Source organism: Anarhichas minor, unplaced genomic scaffold (genome assembly GCF_050575085.1).
Source record: "Anarhichas minor isolate MPS153535 unplaced genomic scaffold, ASM5057508v1 ptg000004l, whole genome shotgun sequence".
NCBI classification, from domain to species: Eukaryota; Metazoa; Chordata; class Actinopteri; order Perciformes; family Anarhichadidae; genus Anarhichas; species Anarhichas minor.
Window position 1 is genome coordinate 15884858 of NW_027466450.1, and position 23317 is coordinate 15908174.

The window sequence follows — 23317 nt, forward strand, 5'->3', positions numbered from 1 at the left end:
ACAAAGTTTTGCTCCATGGGCAAGTCAAAAAGTTTATAGTTAACAAGTTAAAAAGGGGCTTTTAACTTGTTAACTATATCCTTATTTTATTCTACAAACTTTATTACATGGCCATCTATGTTAACACCCAAATAAACTATGTGTACACCCAAACACCACACCCACATGTGATTTAGCATCCCATTCCAAAACAAAGGGCATTAATATACAATTGTTGGACCCCAGTCAGCCACATGATCATTAGTCATAGTGGGATTGACCACTGAAGTTGGGCGATGTTTCTTCCCCGATGGACTTGAAGTGCTTTCATGCCAAACTGGGGAAAAAACACTGTTCTTCATGGACCTGGCTTTGTGCACGGAGGCATTGTCATGTTGAAACAGGAAAGGGCCTTTCCCAAACTGTTGCCGCAACATTGGAAGCATCACTGCAGCTATCACAGTATGCTGAAGCATTAAGTCTTCCCTTCTAAACGTCTTGACTCTAAGCAGCCCAAACCATGGAGAACAGCCCTAAACCAAAACTACTCACAGATGTGTCCGCAAACATTTGGCCACATCGTGCATTTCCAAGCGTGTTTTGAGGACAGCAAGTCGTGCATTCACGCTGGCAAATAGGTAAAATAAGTCAGTATGCATATACAATATTCTTTGTTTCTCAATGTGCGGTTGAACACTTTACTTTAGGTGTTTCTATTATTTTGTCCACCCCATTGTTTTCAGTGAAAGTAGACTAAATACAGATACGCCTCACTGTATAATTGTTTAATGTTTTGAATTCCTGAGTGTTTGAAAAGCAACTTTCTTGCTCACCTTGCTACACATCAGTGACAGCTAGAGACATGTTGACTGTTGCCTAGAGACCATTCACACCCTAATGCCTAATTTACACCTCTGCAGAAAAGCTTGCACCGAACTGGAAGCTCACAGAGAGCCGCCGAGACGCACCGCACACCTCCTGAAAAATGTGACTACGCACACGGATGTATTACTGAATGGGCCAACCGGGCACAGGCCCAGGGGCCCAAAGACTCCGGGGCACCACTGGCCTTCTGTACCAACCAGGAAGAGACTCAAAATGAGCACAAAGAGACTCAAAAAGATAACAAAGAGACTAAAACAACTACAAAGACATGCAAAACAGCTGCAAAGAGACACAAAAGAGACTCTAAACGACTATGAAAAGGATCAAAACAACCACAGAGAGACACAAAATGACCACAAAGAAATAAAAAATGACTACAAAGAGACAGTATTACTATAATGAAATCAGGGGGGAAAGAAATGACCACAAAGAGACCCTAAACAGCAACAAAGAGATGCAAAACGACAACAAAAACGGGCAAAACAACCACAATAACCTCCGGGCTATGGGACAGGGAGGCGGGACAACAACGATTCTTGGCTTATCGTCCAACTCTTCCATCATGTTTTTTATCAGCTTTGGAGTATGTTTCTTGTGTTGGGCCAAATGTATATGCACTACTGAATCTCACACCTATCAAATACATGGAAGACCGCCGGACAAAGGATTTAAAAAAGTTCTAGTCCATATCAAAAAGAAATCACACGGCACGGGCAATCCGCCACAGAACTAGACACGCCTGGTTCCCTCACAGAGCGCAGGAATATGAATCAGGCATCTCCCAATGGTTCCTCTGTAAACATCTGTGTTTATCTTGGGCCAACTGTACTTCCTCATAACAGCCGTCTGTCATGTTCACATTCCGTGTCTGAAGTTTGTCTCTGGTTCACGTGGTGAACTCTGTTTCCTTGATGGCACAGCCGGGGCATTGCAGACGATCCTGACGGCACACAGACATTTTTTGGTGCAATTTTGGAACATTTTACGGAAAGTTTCCAAGAGAAGAAAAGCTCTGGATTTTTTGCACAATTTCACAATATATTCAATTATATTGTTCACTTTAAACCCTGAGTTTGCACACGGCCCACAATGTGGGCTCAAATGTTCACAGTACCTTTACTTGACTTGCTAGTTAACTCACCACATGTCACATTTGACAAATCAGAATCCGGTTTATTGCTCAGCAGGTTTCCACATACACCTCTTTGGTGTATTGGTGCATGACATTAACATAATAGATAAAAAAAGGCGTGTGGAAATATGTTATAAAATAATACAATATATAAATACGAAATGAAATTGCTGTGCAGTTGTTAGTATAGTTTTGTGCAGAAATGTGCAAAACTGTCTGAGGAATGCGCCACAGTACAAAATATAAAAAGAATATACAATGCAGAGATATTGTCCCAAAGATGTGTCATAATGTAACACATACAAACAGATGTGAAGACGTTAGTGTAACGTGTAGAGTCTCTGGAAAGGGGATAACAGGCCATGTGAGTCGGGGTCCCGGGCCTTGTTGATGAGGCCAGGTGCAGGGGAAACTGGTGTGAGGTTTCCCTCCCCGCCTCAGGGTCCTGGAGGGACGGCAGATTGTAGATCACCTTCTCAGCAGAGCTAATAAAAGTCAGAAGTTAATGGATCTATTTGGCAAATGAATGGATTATGTCTGCTTATGATGGTAAAAGGTTACTTTCTATCTGCATATGACACTTCCCATACATTCCTGTTAATCCACATGTAAGGTTTCCATCTTGAATATTCCTGGAGTTTAGCAACACACACAATAATCTCCACAATGACAACATGTATTTGTAGCCTCACTTTTGTGTCACGACTAAATGATGTCACTTGTAAATGCTCGATTCGATTGGAGGGTTGTTTCATGTTCTGCTGTCTTCAGTGAGCGTTTAGTGTTTTTTTTACAGATGCAGTTTTATTGATTGTGTCACGATTGACAAAACATTCACTGTTGTTTCCTCATTTGCATCTGAAAAACAAAAGAAATCTGTAACAGAAACACAGAGCAGGAAACTTCAAAGTGTAAAACCTCCCAAAGAAAAAAGAAAAGTGGAAGTGGAGAGCAGACGTGTCGTGCTCTCATCAGGAACTTCAGGTGATTGCAGTTTGACAGTTTGACAGTTTGACAGCTGAGAGACGCCTGAGGTGAAGGCTTTCACATGGAAGCGCTGTCATGTCTCTGAGGAAAGATAGCTCTTTACCTGCAGTAGGAGATGTTCAGAGTCGTAGTTACATCCGGATCTTTAGGGTCTTTAAGGCCGGTTCCGCAAAGATACTCTAGACCTGTCGGTAGTGTTCGGCCACTCTTAATGTTGATCTTAGATTAGTCTAATGCGATGTAGACTGGCTTCTTTTAAGCTTAAAGATGGTTTGCCGTACTACCCACAGGCTAACTCAGTAACTAGCAGCCATGTGTCCATGGTAACAATCAGTGGGCTCATAATTCGTGGTTTACTGACAATGTTATGGTGCGAGCAAATGGAAGGGAGGGAGATTTAAGAGGCCGCAGTAAATAAACAGCAGTGAAGACAATGTGAGTGCTTTTTGTTTAAAGTTTCAAGTCTCAAGGCTCCCTCCAACACTGCTGCATGGAGAGAAGTATAAAAAGAGGAGAAAAGCGCACTCAGTAGCTTCTTTCCCACCCTCCGAACAAAGAAGCGTTGAATCTCACTCAGTTGACCCTCCGGGCTCCCTTACAGTCCAGATGACAGAGAAGATAGCAAAAACAGGGATTTATTCATCTCGTATCGTGCCTTTAACTTTGGTGGATCATAACATAACGGGTATGGAATTAATCTGCAGATGCTCCGGTTCAAGATGAGACCAAACTCTTCTATGGATGTTAGTTTTTGTGCCACGACAAACGCCCCAATGTGGCCTGCAACAGACTAGGAAAGGCTTGCTTTTAGCCGAGATGATTGTAAAAAATTACTTTTTTACTGAAGCAATTGTTGATCACTCAGCAGCCGGTTAAGAGGAGGGAGGAGTCAACCGCTAATGGTGGTATAAAACATCCACCGCAACCACGAGAGGTCCTTGAGCATACCGTCTTAAATAAGCATAACAAATATTAGCCTGATGGGTCAAGTAGTAGGTGAGAGTAGCCGTGGACAGACTGACAGAGACACACAAACACACACACACACACAAGACCCAACGCATGATCTCCTCACAGTCAAACGTCTGGGGGCGATTCAAAAATGAGAATCCAAGACTCAAGACACAAAGTAGTACAGAAGTTAAAATATAGGAATAAAATAGAACAAAATTAGATACAACAAAACCGTCTTACGACTCTGTTGAGTACTGTTTGTGAAAAAAGTGTTAATTTACCCAGAATTCATAACAAATAAATCCTACTGAGAATCTTTAAGAACTAGAGCTTTGTGCAACGGAATGATTTTAGACGTAGATGCGAAGTGTGACTGTTAATTAAACTGTTAATTAAACTGTTAATTGAAACTGAGAAATGAGGGGAGTCAGGCTGAATAATGCAGGAAATGTCGACCGTAGAATCAGCAACTGTCAGCAAAGTTCTGAACAACACAGTGTTAATTATAACGGTAACAGAGTAATCTGGGTGCATTTTCTGTAATATAATTTTTTCTGACATTAAATCAAGTTAATAAAAAGGTGAGTTTTTTTTTCAGCAGCATCAACTCAGCTTATGTAGACGTTGCTGTCTCCGGCCGCCCCCCCCCCCCCCCCCCCTGAGAGCTAGTTAAAGCTGCAGCTACAGGCCGTGACGGAGCCCCCCACACTGAGCAGGATCACACAGCAGACAAGCTCTGAGGGGAAAAAAGAAATGTGAAACGTGAACATGGCAGCTGCCGTGCCACATGTTGGCATGTGGTTGCTGGTTTTCGCCCTGTGCAACTTTTCCCATGCGTTTAATCCGCTCCGTGCTTGTTTATTTGGCCCCGGTGCATTCCTGTGTGACAGCCATCAACACCGGGCTCCATGTCTTTATTTCACACTAACTTTAGAGCAGTGTTTTATATCAGCCCAGCAGTGGTTTCCATTCAGGAAGGCCAGCTACCTCACTGCCTTTTATTGTTCTCCACCCACTGCATAACTTCCCTCAAACTTATTACAACACTGTGTTTTTTAAACTGTTTTGATTCCACCACTTGAACAGTTCAGTCTTGTCCTGGGATCTGTTCCGCTCAGAGACAAAGTATTTAAAGCTGAGGCAATGAGCCTTGCACACTTTGAGTGCAGTGTTAGACATCTTCTGGGATTAATTCTTTCCTTGTGTGCTGAGCAAGATTTATGGAAACACATTCCCACAAAATTAAATATCAAAGTCAAAATGAATTATTTCAAATGAACTCGAACGTATGGCTTCTTATCTCCTTGTTTAGAATGTATCAAATACACATGATATAAGTTATGATTACAAGATACCGTGTCATAAATAAGGTGTCACAGCCCGGCTCTTACCCTGGACACATGGGTATACTTAACAAATAAAGTGATTTATTATCCACAAAATAATGAAAAACAAGCCAAACTAATAGATGAGAAGAATCTGTAAAGTCAGTAGTGGATGAGTGAAAATGTGCTTCAGGTGTAAAAACAAGAGAATAGAACCAAAAGCCACAACGCAAAGATGTGTGTGGAAGCCCATTTATGACAATGTGATGAAAAAAAAAAGATCCTGGAAGTCATGATAAACTATCTTGAAATAAGGAATTTATATCTCAAAATAATGACATAGAATCTAGAAAATAAGTACATTTTATAAGTATTTAAAAATGTAGAGATACAAAGTCAAGATATTGAAATTCTAACTCATTATTTTTGATATAGTTTCTCGTGATAATAATTATAATCTTATTTTTTCATCAAAATTGCGGCGATGGGTTTCCATAGCTGTGTGATGAGAGGAGATCTGCCAACAAAGGACTACTTTTATGCCTGGTGCACACCGCCCCAGGTGTCTCCCACACCGCGGATGACTCTCCGATCCGGTGTGCAGCAACAGCAAAGCGATCAAGCAGAGGGGCCATCACAAGGGGTTAAGTTATGATCGTGACCTACTAGGAAGTATTTATGAGATATTACTAGGGAGTATTTATGAGATATTACTAGGGAGTATTTATGAGATATTAATAGGAAGTATTTATGAGATCCTATACTTTTTAACACACCAAGTCATAATCAGTGTTGAGCAGGACATTGTTAAAGTGAAACTATCCATGGTCAGCAATGAGTGAAATAAGTGTGAAAAGAAAGTATGTAAAGATATGAAGTCAATATTTTTACTCAGATAAAAATCATTTAAAGTTATTTTAATATAAATTCTGATTTACTACAACATACATACACATGAGAGTTTTCATTTTTGCCTCTCAAGCTTTATTGGAGTATTGGTTTTGGTGGTTCGGAATGTGTTTCCATGAGATTCGATGCTGCAGCTGCAGTAACGGGTGGAAACATCCACCATCTGAGTCCTTTTCAAACAGGCAGAGGCTTGACAAGAAGCAGGACTGCTGCCCTCTGGGAAGGGAAGGATCGCGTGTGAAGGACGGGAGGGCAGTTTTTAACACAGCGAGATGTAACTGAGATCCATTACACCCTCAACCGCAGCGCCGTTAAACTGAACAGAAGGCCGTATGAAGCAGCCAGTGGGTGTGATGAGTTCTCTTCATTTGCACTTGTTATTAGTTGGGGGTGGAAGTTGCTGCTGTTTTGCTGGTGGGCAGCCAGACGGAGAGACCTCACCGTGGGATGAAAAGTAGAGCAGAAATGTATTTTCTAGAGTAGACGATTGTTGTCTCTCCAGGGGAGTACTCTTTACAGGAAGTGCACACACGACAGTAGTGATGGGTTTTCATCATGTACTGTTGTGGTTCAGCTTCGGCTACTTGAAGTTAATGTTCAGGGAAGACCGTGGATCTGGTTCAGTGCTGGAAAAGCACTTTTTAAATACCTCAAAAATGTCTGTGCTTTTCTGTAAGATGCCTAAAATAACCCCCATCATGCACCAGTAACCAGGAGTGGACACATGGTAGAAAAAACAAGTTTCACATTCTTCAATGCAGACTTTTCTTTTAATTGGCAGTGATTACTGACATCAATGTTTCACTGTGATGATTAACAACAAAACAAAATCCTAGTGGCATTACGTTTAATCTGCAAGTTTGTTGTAAAGGAATATAGAGGTTTACTGCCCACTTATTGCTCGACATCCCTTTAATCGTATTTGATAATAATAAAAGCTTTAAGATGCATTTTGGTCATTAGGTCGTTAATGGGGCTGCAGTTAACTCATCTTCATTATTCATTAATCTGATGATTCTTTTTTTGGATTAATCAACTAAATGTTTGGTCTACAAAATATCAGAAAATAGCAACAACAGAAATGTCCATCCGAATGTATTATAACACCCACGGTGATGTGAAGCCAGTCTGCTGTAAAGACAATGAAAAACAGCAAATCTGTGAAATTGAGGAGCTGGACTGGAGGAACGTTTAATATCTTTGCTTGATAATTGACTTAAAGAATGAAACCAAATAGTTTCCGTTGGTGGATTAAATATGAATTGCCTAACTGTTTCAGCTCTAGTCAAAAACAACACATGTCAAAGCCCCCTTTGTAAAAAACAAACAGGTATATTTCACAACCCTGCAAACTGATTTCATATGAGCACCCTGCTGTGTTGCTCACTCTCACTCAAAGGCCTTTTGTAACATCACATGTTGTAACGTTGACGGCGCAGTCAGAAATGACCACAACAGGAAACGATACGAGGCGTGAGCCAGTGGATGTATAAAGTTTTTTGAATCTGCTCTTTTGATTTACAGAATGTGATTTTACTGGAAAAACATTTCCAGAAGAATGAAGTGTTCAGATGAAGGCTTTGATATGTGTAAATGATAAAATAGTGATTAACTATAGTAAATAAGAAACCACTTTTGGTTGTGTTTGACAATATTTGATACTGCGTCACTATCACTGACCGTTGCATACTAATCAATTAATTAAGTTGTGTGTCCACCACGAAACAGGATCATAATTTACTTTTTTTTTGGCATTGTTTTGTGCTGCAAGACGTGAAAAAAGGACAATTCGTATCCATGTACATAAAACTAATAACATGTACTTCCTGTCTATTTCCCACCATGAAACTGGGACGTTCATTCAGAATATGATTTGAGTATTATAGGCTACTATAGAAGATGCATATCCCAGGTATAATAATCTAACAATACAATAAAAAATACAAGTTTAACGTGCTTGAAGAATGAATAAATTAATAAGAACAGAGAGACTCACGCACCAACATATGAATAAGGGGAGCACTGACACTTATTTTCTTTCCACTTTAAGAACTGATTTTTATGTCAATTATTAATTATTTTTCTATGGTGTCATGCGACACGTTGCTGTTGTATGAAGTCAAGATGAAGCCCACTGCTGCTGCCGTAGAGCTTTCTGTGTACGGGTTAAGGAAGGTGGAGAGTAGAGCAGAAAATGTAAGCTACTTTTTTTGTCGTTGCCATGCTTTTGAGTTGTTTTAATGATAAACAATTCAGACTAGCCTCCTCCCTGCTGGCACTGTTAAAGCCAGTCCAAACTGCAGAGGAGCGAAATAAAACCTGCTGTAAAAACCAACGGAAATTTGGCAGAGATGGATTTGCCAAACCCTTCAGCTGGCCTCACAGCCGTGAGACCTGAATGTGGAGTATTGTTGTTTTACTGTTGACTAATTGCTCTGGTTCCTGCTGTGGGGGGGGGGGGGGGGGGGGGGGGGGATAAACTGTGTGTATGAGTGTGTGTTGAATAAATTAATTGACATTCACATTTGCTTAGTCGTCTATTAAAGTAAACTCTTTTTTTGACAGGTTCTTTTTTCCATCAGTGTAATTTAAAATGACAAAGACATTCAACATCAATCCATCCTTCTGTCCAGAACAAGATAAACCTTGACAGTTGTTAGCCTGACTGCCATTTTGGATGTTCATGGACCCAAGAAGATAATTCCCAGGCGTGATTTTTTTTTTTCGACTAAGGCAGGACATGCCGTACTCCTCCTCTGATTGGCTTACCCTGATATTCTTACCCTAACCATTCTTAATCCAGTACTAGCCAATCAGAGGCAGGGAGATGTATACCTTCGCCATAGTAGGATTCGTACTTTACAAATGTTTTGTTAATAAATTCAGTATGAACTCAATGCAAAAACAAGTTAAACTCAACTAATGTCAAAGATGCTGTCATGCTGTGAGGAGTAGTATACACTGTCGCCTCTCGGGGCCACTACTGAGGCTTTAAGCTTTTAGCTCTCAGAAACAATTACCCTAGATTGTGAACATTGTTTATCTAAAAAGTGCTAAGTTTCAAAAAGATTGCAAGTAGAACATGATGCAGCATCCAAGGCGCTTGTTTGACAAAATCAAGGGAGGAAGAGGAAGAAAAGAAAATCTAGAGGAAACAGACAAAAATGCAAAGAGAGGATGTCTGTTGTTGCTGTTGTGTCTACATTAATTTCATTTAGATCTGCTGGAGGGTTTTTTCGTATGAGCAGAGTTCAGTGTGCAAAATCGGAACACTAGATCACATACTGACTGGCTTATGAAACATGAAGCGGTGTAGTTGACTGTCAGCCGTGTTTACATTGGTGGTTTCCTGGCCTACGGAGGAAAGAGCCGGTGACTCACGCATGTATGCTGACAGACCGGAGGTGTTGTGTAAAGTATCGAGGGTTCAGGTGTGAGCGTAGTTAGCTCGTAGCTGGGAGGAAGGGAAAGTGCAAGAAAAGATGAGGAAAAATCGAAATAAGATGATTATATGTGTGTATGTTGTACGAACATGAAAATAATAGTTGTTTAAACTAAGCATCTCGTTAAATCAATTTATACATTTCAGTTATGCAAACAATAATACAAGTTGGCTCAACTAAGCATCTTGCTGAATTAACTTATCTTTTTGAGGCAGCCAGGTAACTTTTTCAGCAAGAGTTCATCTTAGTTGCAATGTTAAGTTCATCAAAGAACATTCAGAATGCAGCTTTATTCAATTTCAAAACATACAGTGGCCATTTTGTTATGAATCTACGTATCAAAAAATAAGACGGTGATCATATGTGTGGAGTTATTATCACTGTGACAGAAAGAATTAGTAATGATCATTTGTTTGAGTATCGTTAGACCAGCTTGATTTAATCAACAGCATCTCCGCCACACTTCACCTGCCCCGTTGTTGAGTCATCGCTGCACTACAAAGACACGATGAGAAGGCAGTGCCTTGTTTACACCCACATTATGTAAATTCCATTCCCGATCATGAAGATTGAAAACATCTGTCCGTGCTGAACCAGAACACATTTGTATAACTACTTACTGGACATCTCAGGCTTTCCCCTTTTCATGTGAGTTCAGGGTCGAAGTGACAAAAGAAAAAAAAATAAACTGAGCTCATGTTGCTTCAGGCTCCACAAAGGGGGCCATGAGTTTCTGTTTCTGCGTATCTGTGGGAGGATAATGTGGTTTGAATCCTGCTGTTCACACCATTGCATTACAAAACCTCAGATACATTTTCGGGGCGGTCTGGGTAGTGTTACGACTATTTACATTTCTTGTGGGAAAGCAGACCAAGCTAAATTATTTAGCCCTCTCGTGAGCCTGGTCCGAGCCAGAGCTCCGACTTTTAGCTGTTCCCGCTATAAACATGAGCATGAAAACCGAGGGTCCTGCCGATATAGGGGCCAATTTGGATTCCTGCCATTTGTGGAAGAAGAGCTCTTTAATGAAGTAAAGGTAGCAATACCACAATGTCTACATTGTGGTATTGCTACCTTTATTGCTACCTTTACTGAATAAAGCACCATTCTGAATGTTCTTTGATGTTGATGAATCGTTTTTATGTAGCACTGTTAAAAAATAGAAGCTTTAGTTGTGTGGGCAAATTACACAGTATCATTTCTTGAATTAATTTAACATTGCAACTAAGATGAACTTTTGCCGAAAAAGTTACCTGGCTGCCTTAAAAAGATAAGTTAATTCAGCAAGATGCTTAGTTGAGCCAACTTTTATTTTCATGTTCGGACAACTCAAGAAATCAATACAAGTTTGTTGTTTAGCTAATTATTCTATGTTGCCTCAACTAGGCTTAAAGTTTGTACGACTTCAAATGTATTCTTGGTTTCACAAAAAAAAAAACTTGATTTAACTTAAAGTATAAAGTTGATGGAACTATTTTGCCAGCTTTCATTTGTCATCTCAACTATTTATTCTAAGTTTAATGAACTAAAGTTTCTTAGCTTCCCTAACTCAACATTTAAGTCAGCCAGGTTGCAAATTATTTTAAGTTGAACAAGCTTGTTCATTTTTACAAGTAAAAGTCTTGCGTTCACAATAATAAAAGTGCTAAAGTATCAGCATCAAAATATACTTAAAGTTTCAAAAGTAAAAGTACCCATTCTGCAGAAGAATAGGTATTTAAACATTGGATTATAATTATTGATGCATTAAGGTTTGGCATTTACTGACATCAGAAGTGAAATGGGCCTCTTTTAAAACAAATGAATACTGTCATCTGCTGGTGAAAACACAGAGCTGCACCAGCCGTTGATCTGGTAGTATTGGCTACCGGAGTAATACTCCTGGGACCCTCAAGGATATATGAATACAAGTAAGTGTGGAGTCTATGATCAGAATTTAAAACCCTTACAAGAATTATTATAGTGGTCATTCTTATGGGGAAAATATTGCATTTCATCACACAAGTATTTAATTACAAAACCCAAATGATTAGTCAATTTATCAAATAGTGGATTGTCATCCATTAGTTAAGAGTTTTATGTTTTCAATCAAAAATATGCCATTTGCTGGTTCTATCTTATCAAATTTGAGTATTTAAAGCTTTTCTTGATAAACTGACTTTTCGTTATTAACTGAATGTCTTTGAGTTTGGGACTGATGGTCAGATAAAACAAGCAGTTTTAATATGTCAGTGCTTTGTTTTAACTTTTGTGAAGTCTTTTTTATTTAAAAAAAAATCTATTAACATACATTCATCCGCGATGTATTGTAATCATATTTTCAGACATGTTTTATTCATCAAAAAAATTTAAAATAATCAGGCATTAACAAGACATCCTTTAACGTATGAGCCAAGACTCAGGAAAGGCCCCCCACTCCCTCTGACGTGTTATTCAGGCGCCTGGTAGCGGTGATTTCTCGGGTCAGGTCGGAGGGTTTTTGGAGGACAGTGGAATCATGGCCCTGAGGGTGATCCGGCTGGTCGTCCCATCGGGAGCGACTGCTTTTAACGCGGTGAACGCTGCTCAGAAGGTAAGAAACAGGAAATACACGGACTCTCATTTCTCACTGCAACACGAGTGTGTCAAGTTCACAAGGGCAAGCTAACTTCGCTAGCTAGCTGCCTAGCCGCTAGCATCACATGCTGCTGGTTTGTTTATAATGTTGTTGACAGTTGAGAGCCAAGAAAACAAGCTGTCAGTACATCTGAGTACATTTTAAATGATGTTGTATCGACGCTTACACGACGTTCCCAGTCAAACATGTCGACAGCCACCTTTAGATGATGCTATCTGGTTAAAGCTAGCCAGTCTCGATGTTGCCAAATGCAGAGTTTCAACCAAATAATTGCCAATTTAAAGTCTGTTTACTTTCCTTTGAGACAAATGAGGTTGACATAATGTAATACCAGATTCAGTGTTATTGTCATTGCACAGAGATGACTACAATGAAATGTAGTTCAGCATCTAAGTGCAGAGTAATGCACAGAATATGAAATGTGGAATTAATAGTAAGGCAGTATTACTGGGTAATCTAAACCTGTCCACACGTTTAACAGATGATCCATGGATGGAAATGGGAATATCATTTCCTCTTCTTCGTGAAGTTAACAAGGATTTCTTTCTTCCTAATGACATTTAGAGGTTTGTTATCATGGCACCATGTGGTTGGACCTTCCACTTCCCTCCTATAGGCTCTCTCGTTGCTGTCGCATTTAGACCAATCACTGGTGTGTCCTCTGCGCATTTTATGACGCTGTTGTTTTCATGTTTGGCCACGCAGTCGTGTGTAAACAGACCGTAAACTAGGGGACTGAGACAGCAGCCCTCAGGCTTTTTCATTACAGCTCAATATAATTCAACAGCTTCCCAAACTACAGCCTTCAGAATAACCATAAAGTTGAATCAACACCTCTCTAATACAGTTTATGATAAAAAACTTCATGAAGGCAGGATTCATTGCCGGGCTGTTTAGAGTACAGAAACCAGCAAGTCACCACTGCTTGTAGTCTAATCGTCCCATTTTCAGTGAACTATATTGCGAATTGTTTGTTGTCACTAAAAATAAGTTTTCAAAAGGAGAATACGAAAACAATAACAACCGTTAAACTGTATATTCTATAGTGTTGTCCCACCGAGCACAGCGGGCAAATGTGTCGGGTCTCAGTTTATTGGTGTGCCGCCTACTTTGTAATTTGCATTAATTGCTCAGTTGTTTGGTAATATGTACCAGAAATGGCTGAGGCCCTGTGGTTGTTTGTGCATTCTACATGACCTTGATGCCCATGGCCTCAGATGAGTTGTATTACCTGTTTATTTCAGCTGAAACGATGTTTACATCGTGCATACTCAAACACATTTGAGTTGACTTTTTCACAAACTGGCAGCAAGGTGTTTCTGTGTATCAGCTGGTTGTGTTTCTTCTTGGGCCTGTGTGGATTAATCTGGCTCTGCTCTGTTTACCCCGATGTTATCGATTAAAGGTGTTGCTTTCTTTTCGTTTTGTCCTCCAGGCAAGTGTTCACACGAGCTCGGTGAGAAGCCTGCGCTACGGCTGGTTGGCCTACGCGCTGGGCGAGAGGACGACGCCGCGGTTAAAGCAGAACAGCAGAATCATCACCCTGGAGGGCAACTTGTCCTCGGGGAAAGGAGCGCTGGCCCAGAAGCTGGCCGACAAGCTGGGTAACTATCTCACTGTAGGGATCCCCCACGAGGGTTCACCAGGACAATCGGTCCACATGTGAACGCAGCCATCGACTGAGCTGCTTGGATAATTGTGGGAGGTATTTCTGTTGAAAAACAATAACTTCTAGTTCCGTATGCACAGGGATGCTCTACATGCCCGAGGCGGACACGTTCTACTTGGACAAGATGACCGGGGAGAAGCAGCCGCTTCCCGTCGACTTCAACGGGATGTGCAGCCTGGAGAAGTTCTACACGGAGCCCAAGGCCGCCGACGGAAACAGCTACAGACTGCAGATGTGGATGTACACCATGAGGCTGCTCCAGTACGCCGACGCCATCGAACACCTGCTCACAACAGGTAGCACCGGCCCAGGGATGCACCGCAGTGTCCAGCCGGGTCATTCTACATGGCAAAACATCAGATTTATACACATTTTACAACCCACGTGTGTGACTGTTGTATGTAATCAAGTTAGCAGCCCTTGTGATATCAGTAGACTGACTCTTTTTATGAACTGAATCACTCATCTACCTCCTGATCTTCTGTGTTTTTAAGGCCAAGGAGTGATCCTGGAGCGTTCTCCCTTCAGTGACTTTGTGTTCCTGGAGGCCATGTTCAAAGAGGGCTACATCAGGAAGGAGTGTAAGTATCCAGCGTCACGAACAAAGATGCAGGCGAACGGTCCTGATTATCTCAGTAGCCTCTAATATAAGACAATATGGACGGGGATTTCCCAATTAGGTTCGGTTGTCACATCATTTGATTTCAGTTCGATTAAAAATCCCCAAAATAAACGTTAAGTTTGTTTACGACGTCTTAAAGAATGTCCCGTGGCCCGCAGGTGTGCAGCACTACAATGAGATCAAAGGCATCAGCATCTGTGAGTTCCTGCCTCCACACATCGTCATCTACGTCGACCTGCCAGCTGAGGAGGTGCAGAAGAAGCTGAAACAGAGCGGCAAGGTAGAGAGACGCAGTCACTGAAACCACTGGATACTGTATCACACACTGTCACACTGTCATCTCTGCAACATACTCTCACACTGTCCCAATATTTCAGTCTCAACTTTAAAGAGAGGATCACTTTCCAGTTGGAAATACTGAACAAAAAAAACACCTTTTAATACGATGTAGATATAAAGAGGATAGTGAGAAGTGGGATGTTTTAATCATTTGTTAAAAAGGAACCTCTCTATTGTCAGTCCTATCTTCAGAATGTGCCCCTGACGTATCTGAAGAGCATCGAGGACAGCTACAAGAAGTCTTTCATGCCCAAAATCAGGTGAGTGAAACACATGTGTCAAATGACGCATGAATCACACATGATTCTTATGTGTTTTGATGTTCAAAGCTCCGAGCTAGTTCGTGGGCACTTTTCTTACCTCGCCGAGGTTTGTGTGTTTGTCTTCTTTAGCGCCACATCAGAACTGCTCGCTTACGATACAACCCAAGCCCAAGATGTCGAGAGGGTAAGACGAGAGTGGAGCAGCTGGTTAAATGATCATTGTACGCACTATTCCTGCAGACTGCGTATTCATTGTGTGACGTCCACAGGTGGCAGAGGACATCGATTACCTGAAGTTTGAGAAAGGCCCGTGGCTGGAGCAGGACGACGTCACCTACCACCACATGAGGATGCTGTGAGTTCTTGATCGATGTTTAGACGCTTCCCACATTTAAATGCAAATTACACGGAGGAAGAACTCCAAGCGGGTTGAGTCAGATGCACGACCCCAGCCTCTTGTTTGTCACACTCATTATGGATAAATATGCAAAGTACCTGAAACGAATCACGCAGACAACTTTAAATGCAGATTCGCCCTGATTGCATTTTCTATGCCGTCCTCCACCCGGAGCTCAGCATGCAGACGTTTGCTATGAGCCGCTGTTATTGCCCTCTTCTTATTCTCCTGTGTTTTTACAGCGTGGAAGACAAACAGAAGGTGGCCACCCTGACCCACATACCGAAGTTCCTGCCTGAGATCACCATCGGGGCCCACGACTACGATGAGAAATACTACGCCTATAGAGCGGTATGTAGAGACGAGAGGATCCTTTTAAGAATCATAATTTGGTTGTATAGATGTAAACGATGGTGACAGGAGAGTCTCAGCGCACAAAGCACAGCAAACGGCACGCTGTGGTCAGTCCGCCTCGGTTAACAGCAGCGACCGGGGGTCCCGTACCTGTCTGCAGGGACAGAGGGGCCCTCAGAGTCCGCTGTCCCGGGCGGAGCCTTTCAAAGGATTCTTAGATGCTTTAGAAACAGGAGGTCTTAAACATCTTCATTTGAGTAAATATTTAGCAGCCAAATCAAATAGTTTACAGGATACTCAACCTTTGTTTCTTTATAATACATTTAATACTGGACAAAGGTAATAAAGTCGTCCATGGATATGAGTTTAATAAAGATTTGATGAATCGCCCGGCCCTTAAGTATACAGAATTAAAGATGTTAAGAGTCTTTGATCATGTCGGCTAAACAAAGAATAATAAATGATCATGTTTCATAACGAATACTGATGAATGTAACCGAGTCTGTTCTGCCCTCACGCTGAACCCACAGCTGTAGGAGTTGTGTCTTGTCATTATCTGAGGATGTGTTGTTTCTCTGTGATGATCCCTTTATTAAAATAAATATCATGTTCAGGCACTCTGCCAGCGTTCTCCTATCGAATACTTTCTGTTCCTCGAGCCTTTGATCCGTGTGACGCACCGTCGCCGCGATGGAACTGATTTCCCTCCGCTGAAATATCGAGCGACGCGTAGCTTCAACAAGGCAAATGCCAGACATGGAATATTCCACGAGGCTTTTTGGTATCATCAGTCTTGCAGGGAAACATTTGGGTCTGACCTTTTCTGTTTATTGACTGGAGACTTTTTTGTCTCTCCTTTTGCTGCGAAAAACCGTGGCGCGTAATGCTACAGGAGGCTGTGACCTGACATTTAGCTCTGAGCCTGGATCTCAGTGGAGAGAATGAGAACTGTGACGCAATCTCCCTCCGCGCGCTGGAGACGACAAAGTGAAGTCGTGGAAGGACGTTTTACAACTCGTGTATTACAACCGCCACTGAATTTATCATAAAACATTGAATAACCGTCAAAAAACATGAAGGAATTCCATTTCAAATCATGTTATTTGTGTTTTCTACTCTCATAACTGATTCATCTTCTATTAAAATTGAGTAATTTTCTGCTGATCAAATAAACAACCTTCCTGCATCATGAATTCTACGTCTTTATATTCAGTGTTAAAAATACAGAAATTAACTCTGCAGGCGACCCAGTCCTGATTAGATGCTTTCAGCTATTTCAATTAGAATATGTTCATTTGGAAATACAAAATGATTCTCCTGCATCGAGAACAAAAGCCCGTTCATCTTTAAGAAGCCAGAGCTGCTTAGTATGCCATTCTGCAGCTCTGGTCCCTTTTAACTTTAATTGTCGATTTGTTTTTTTTGTCCTTGCAGCTCCCCGGGAAGAAATATGCGTCCGGTTACAACGCAGATGTTGGAGACAAATCCATCTGGCTGAAGTGAATGAGTCCACAGCCCCCCCCCCCCCCCCCCTGGCTGAGTAAACTCTTATTGATCCAGGTCTCTCCTGTTGTACGTCCTAAATAATATGTATGTATGTATTGAAAGAATAAATTTTGAATCTACAAAATGTCTTTTCGTTTGTTCTGATTCGGGACGGCGAGATAATGGAAAGTTCTAGTTTCTTACTGAAACAAGGATGGGTCAGACTTGGTGCACGTGAGTCCCCGATGTCTCCCCACCTTCTCATTGGGGGGGGAGGGGGCCCGTTATCCAGGTGGCTGGGGTCCTTAACGATTCTCCTCACCTCATCGTTGCAGCTCCTGGTGTAAATGTCCTTCAGGCAGGGCAGAGCACGGCCTGCTAGTTGCTGTTTGCAGGAGGAGGCTCTTGTTCTAATTAAGAATTGATTGACCAACACAGATAGAAGGATAAAGCGGTCTCAGCAGCGTGGAGTAGAGCTCACCAGAGAGCTGTGGGGGGAATAAATCTCTAATAACGTGCTTCCCCGCTGCCAGATCTCAGCTCCCTCTTCACCACAACAGACCGGTGCTGCGCCCAATCTAATCTGTGCTAAAAATAAATTGCTCACCAGTGGATAGTGAACGGGTTGCAACACGTCTCTGCATATCAATGGCCTCAGAGCGATGGAGACACATGCAGCCTCTGCTGAGAGCCCTGCTCCTTTTATACTTAAGAATATGAGAGGTGTAGTCAGTTATATATATATATTAGTGGCAGCACTTTAAAACATTCTGTGGCTAACTGGAATAGAGTGTAAAGATTTCAGAGCTGGAGTAATGTGCTCTGTTCTTTTAGTCCTGGGTAAAGCTAGCTGGAGCGGCTTCATGCTGCCTTTGGGAGGACCAGTTAAGAGGCCATTGCAGTCGGTCCACACGTACTGGAAATAAAAGCAGGGCTGGTCTTCTCTCGGCCATTTCGGGACACCAAGCCATTGATTCTGGCGATTCCAAGATGGCGAGTTCTCCTTGAGGCAGGACAAGTTCTGTGAGGACGCGATTTGTTGAAGTGTAACCCCAAATTAATCAGTAACTGTTCGGTCAACAGCGTTTCCATTCAGTGTTGCTTTCCCCCATCAATCCAACGATGCTCTTTCTGGTCCCTCTATGATCATCCATGACTAGATATCTTGTAAACGAGCTTAGTAACAGTGATTGATTTCAATTCAAACCACAGTTCTGTTAGTTTAGCGACTATGATTTAAATTTTGTTTCATATTTATTCTCATTATCTACCCGAGATCTTCCTCGTTGCCAGTGTTTCGGTACAATTCGTAAAAAGAAAAACAGGTTTCATGAAATCTTAAGTAAAGAGGGGAAAAAGAAACGTTTGGTTTTACATTTTGTACGACCTCATCATTTCAAGAGACGGCTGGTTCGGCCTCTGCAGACCTTGAAGGTTGACAAAAGTTCTGCCTTCCACAGAAATGATGTTATTCTTGTTCCAACCCTTCCCAATGGAGCCCAGGGATCTCTGTCCGAAGGTTCCTGGGCCAAACACTCTGTGTTGAATGGGGGGAAGCTGCTCAGAGCGATGGAGGAATTCTCCGTCTGAAGAGTTGCTATATCTCAGGTCTGGGAGACGGCTACATCCCTTATGACGAAGCCCGAGGAACTGAGCCAGAAATGATGGTGAAGGACAAGTCTCCTGAAGGCAGAAGGAATAAATGTGCTTGTTACAAAGTGCCAGGTAACACACAATACTGCTGCATGTATCTTAATTACCGTACGTCCCATGAAAACTGACCAACCCCCCCCAAAAAAAGTAAAGTGTGAACAAAAGCACTTTACCTTTACAGGTCGCTCAAAGTGTGAGAAAGAAAGAAATCAACTGTGGACATTCAGCAGACAGCGGGGGGCCGGGGGCCTGCCAGGAGCTGAAAACAAAGTCCTGTCTACTTGCACTCCGCGGCTGCCAGAGTGCCAGTGCTGCTCAGACAAAGGCGGTGTGAATAATTGACAGCACAGCAGCTTGGTGCAGTCACATTGAACTAATGGAGGATGAAAAACATGAAGTCTGGGGAAGGGGAAGTTGGGTGCACGATGCGGTCTGGTATAATGTGACACGGAGGTCTTATCGCGACTGCGGGGGGAAAAAGGTCACATTTCAGAGGCGGGACAGATCTGGAAGCAGAGAAAAAAACCGCAGACAGGAGGAGAGAAAATAAATGCAGTGATGTCACATGTTGTCAGGGTGAAGTCAGAAACACCCTCATAAACCCAGGAGAGGGTCTGGGTGAGACCGGCAACCAGCAAGCTGTATTAGAGTCCCAAGAGGCCTCACACCAGGTCTTTAACTGATGATTCACGCTGTTCTCATACACTGTTAGTAGCTATACCTTCAAATAGCAATGCACTATAATTTGTATACAATCCATGTAATCCTGAGCCAGTACAGGTGACGCAGCAGAGAGCAGTACAGTCCACGTAGGTAGGAGGTCTGTATGGATGGGTGGGTCCCTTTGACCCCCGAGACCGCTGTTCACGCCCCTTGTGAAACCAGAAACCAGTTCCGTCTATCATTGATTAAAACCATAATGAATATTCAATTCTAATTCCAATTATTTTACACACAAGAATGTTTCGCTTTGTTCTGTCAGTATCCATTTATTATTATTGGTGAAGATGTAAACATATACTGTAAATACAAATCCCCTTTGTGGCCCAAGAGATTCAGTAAATCACAGTTAAAATATAAATAAAGAGTCGAATTTGGGAGATTAACAGAAAAAGGCGGTCATTAATCGGTGGTCTGACTCTGTATCAATACACTGAAAGGGTTTCTGGCTTTTGGAGGCAAATGATGGCTGCAGGAGCTTTGCCATGTGTTAATGATTTGGGGTTTTGACATCCCCGCGGAGCACTTCACTAAAAGCCGTCTTTAAACTTTCATCTAAAACTCACAGCTTCCAGGATTAAAACTAATTTAACGCCATACAGCAGGCTGATATTGAAGGTGTCGCACCAGAAAGCAGATTTCGCTGCGTTGAGACGCCTTGGGAAGCCTCGCAAGGACTCAGTGATGGAGCTTAGGGGAGGTTTATTGGTGCTTGGGTTCATTTCTCAGCTGCAGCGAGTTGTGGCTGCTGCTCGGCATCATGGGAGCCCCCGAGCCAGGAACAGAAAATCCCAGAGCAGGAGGGAAAAGGAAGATTAAATCACAGTAAGGCTAATTACCGTTCATCAAGCACCTCGACTTAACTGTTGCCTGAAATCTTTTCATCGTGTCTTTTTCCAAGGTGTCTGTTGAGACGTGAAAGGCTGAAAAGGAAGCTGGTCTGTTGATCACCCATCAGGCTTTAGTCCAGGGGCAGCAGATGGCAGTGTTGCTATCTGGATTCATTCCGTCTGAAGACAGTCTGTGCAACCCAGCATCCATGCCACCGTACTATTCAGTGTGGCAGAAAAATATTTAGTATGTCCCCAATACACAGTATGTCCAATGCAGTATGCCAAAAAATACCAGGCTGTCCTACTGCATCCGGTTGCATTTTGTATTATAAAAGCTACAGTATGCAGTATACAGCATGCTTTTCTCACCCGAAATCCTTTGCGCAGCAGATATATGAGCAAGAGGGTCAAAGTTGTCTTATAACAAGATATAAATGAACAACTAACACAACATTAAGAGTGAGAAAAATGCATTTTTCATTTCAGTGGAACTTTAAGTAATGCTTTCTTAAATGGTATTTCATTAAGGTTTACAGGGGCAGCTATTCCAATGATTGATGGCATCATAAACGTCTTTTCAAGGCAATGTTTTGGACGAGGTAACATGATTAGGCAATCACCTGCTGTTCTGGTGAATTATTGTGAAAGTCACTACGGTTGGTAATTGAAAACTCAGGTTTTGTGTAATAAATGCTGAATAGTGAATAGTGCTGGCCCCCCCCGGGCGCCTGTCATTGGCAGCCCACTGCTCCCTATATACAGGGATGGGTCAAATGCAGAGGTCAAATTTCGTGTATGTGTATATGTATATGACAATAAAAAGGGTTTATTTTCTTTTCTATAGTTGAATGACCATTGATGGACGAGCTGATGTGTCATTGGTCTTGATATTTTCGTGGGATTTATTGACAATTGTTACGGGGCATGATGAGGACTCAAGCGCAGACAGTCAGATGCAGTGAGAAAAGGGTTTTAATGAAATACGAACACAACAGGGAATCTAAGGACGAGACAAGAGACGAGGGGGGAAATCCGGGAGGACGAGGGGGGGCAGGCAGACCGGGAACAGGATGAGCAAAAACGGGCGTGTAGGTACGAACAATGATCTGGCAGTGGGTGACTGGGAGGCAGGGGTTTAAATAATGGCTAGAACAGGTGAGGAGAGTTGTGCTGATGAGGGAGTGCTTGATTAGTGATCAGGGGCAGGTGAAGGGAGTTAGACTGGTGCTGAGGGAGTGGCTGACAGGTAGAGTGAGGAGCTACAGAAAGACACACACAGAACACAGAAGGCAAAGCCTGATCGTGACAACAATAGACAAAATATAGAAAAAAACAGCTTCATAAGGAGAGGAACCAACTGAGCCGTGGAGTTTTTCAGGAAGAAACGACCAATCACCAAGCTTAAAATTAAAATGCTCGTTGCTAACAGTAAGCGGAGGCTAAAGCTAAATCAGACACAACGTTCAGCAGTTTAACTCAATTCTATTCGGCAATTATGGTGCAGTGGTTTTGTTTTTTTACAAACTGAAACAACAAAGCATATTTCACCTCCAATTTCTTCTCTATTGCAACAGCTGCTAAGGTTCATGGGTATTGTAGTATTTAGAGCCATCTACCAAAAGAAACTTGAAAAATTAGATGATTTCTCAGAAACTAAGTATAAATAATTTAGACAGATAGACTGTCAATCATCCTGTTTTTCAATGAATATTGAGGATATTAGTAAACATTACAACGGGAATATGAATTGGGGAAAATATTTCCGCAACCAGCGGCTCCTCTCACGTCGCAACCCCCACTCACCCATTCTACAAGCAACAGTGAGCGCGTATATCACTATTGAGTGGTGTTACGCTGAGACATGTGTCCAGAGCTACACATGATACTGTCGAAAGCTTCTCCCTGGACACTGGTTGCAATCTAAATCACATATTTTTTCTTTTTACTTTTGGTACATACTGCAGTTGCCCCTACAAAGTACACACTGTTGCAAGCAGTATGCATTCATTGGGACAAACTACTTTGTAACATAATCATAGACCGTACATAAGAAGTGGACGTAGTCGTCGTGATGTCACTCGTTGGTTTGAGGACTTTTGTTTTGAAGCCTCTGATTCTGCGTTTTTGCCCATCGCCATCTTGGGTTTTTGCAACCAGTGAACAGGAAGTGACTATATTTGGACTGAGGAGTGACGTAGAGACGCTGCATATGTCTCTGGTAGCAACCTGTCAATCACTGTGTAGCCCCGCCCTAAAGCATCCCCTGCTTTATGGTCTGTTTGACTCTAAATGGACCATAATGTACTAAATGAACATCATGCTGTATTGAAGAAGACTTGAAACTAGAGATTGAGACCATAAACTCATGTTTACAATGTTTACTGAGGTAATAAATTAAGTAATTTTCTCATAGACGTCTATACCACTTTTTAGCGGTCCAATCAAATACAAAGCATTTGATTTAAATCCCTCTTGTAACTGTACACCTTATAACTATTAATCTCACTGTGTAATACATCACAGTGCAGAAGCTTTGTATGACGTTTGTTCTTTTCCCTGGTGACGGACCTTGAAGCTAATTCATTAATTAGTTAGAAATGATGTAGGTGAATGTACCTCATTGCTCCTATTTGTGAACGGCTAGCGAAGGCGCCTTCCCCTGATTGCATGCAGCTCATTTCGACTTGCTATCACAGAAAGTACACTTCCATTTCCAAAGTTCACACATGCAGCTAACACCCGAGTGTGTGA

At 42.0% G+C, this 23317-nt stretch overlaps 1 protein-coding gene across 1 annotated transcript; it reads left to right on the forward strand.

Annotated features, from left to right (window-relative positions):
- Window positions 1-12026: 12026 nt before the first annotated feature.
- Window positions 12027-17505, forward strand: ndufa10 (NADH:ubiquinone oxidoreductase subunit A10). Its single transcript, XM_076111076.1, has 10 exons — window positions 12027-12186; window positions 13667-13835; window positions 13981-14196; window positions 14395-14481; window positions 14681-14802; window positions 15042-15121; window positions 15254-15308; window positions 15394-15479; window positions 15764-15872; window positions 17310-17505. The coding sequence occupies exons 1-10, from the start codon at window positions 12112-12114 to the stop codon at window positions 17376-17378; spliced, it is 1068 nt and encodes a 355-aa protein (XP_075967191.1). The 5' UTR covers window positions 12027-12111; the 3' UTR covers window positions 17379-17505.
- Window positions 17506-23317: the final 5812 nt, after the last annotated feature.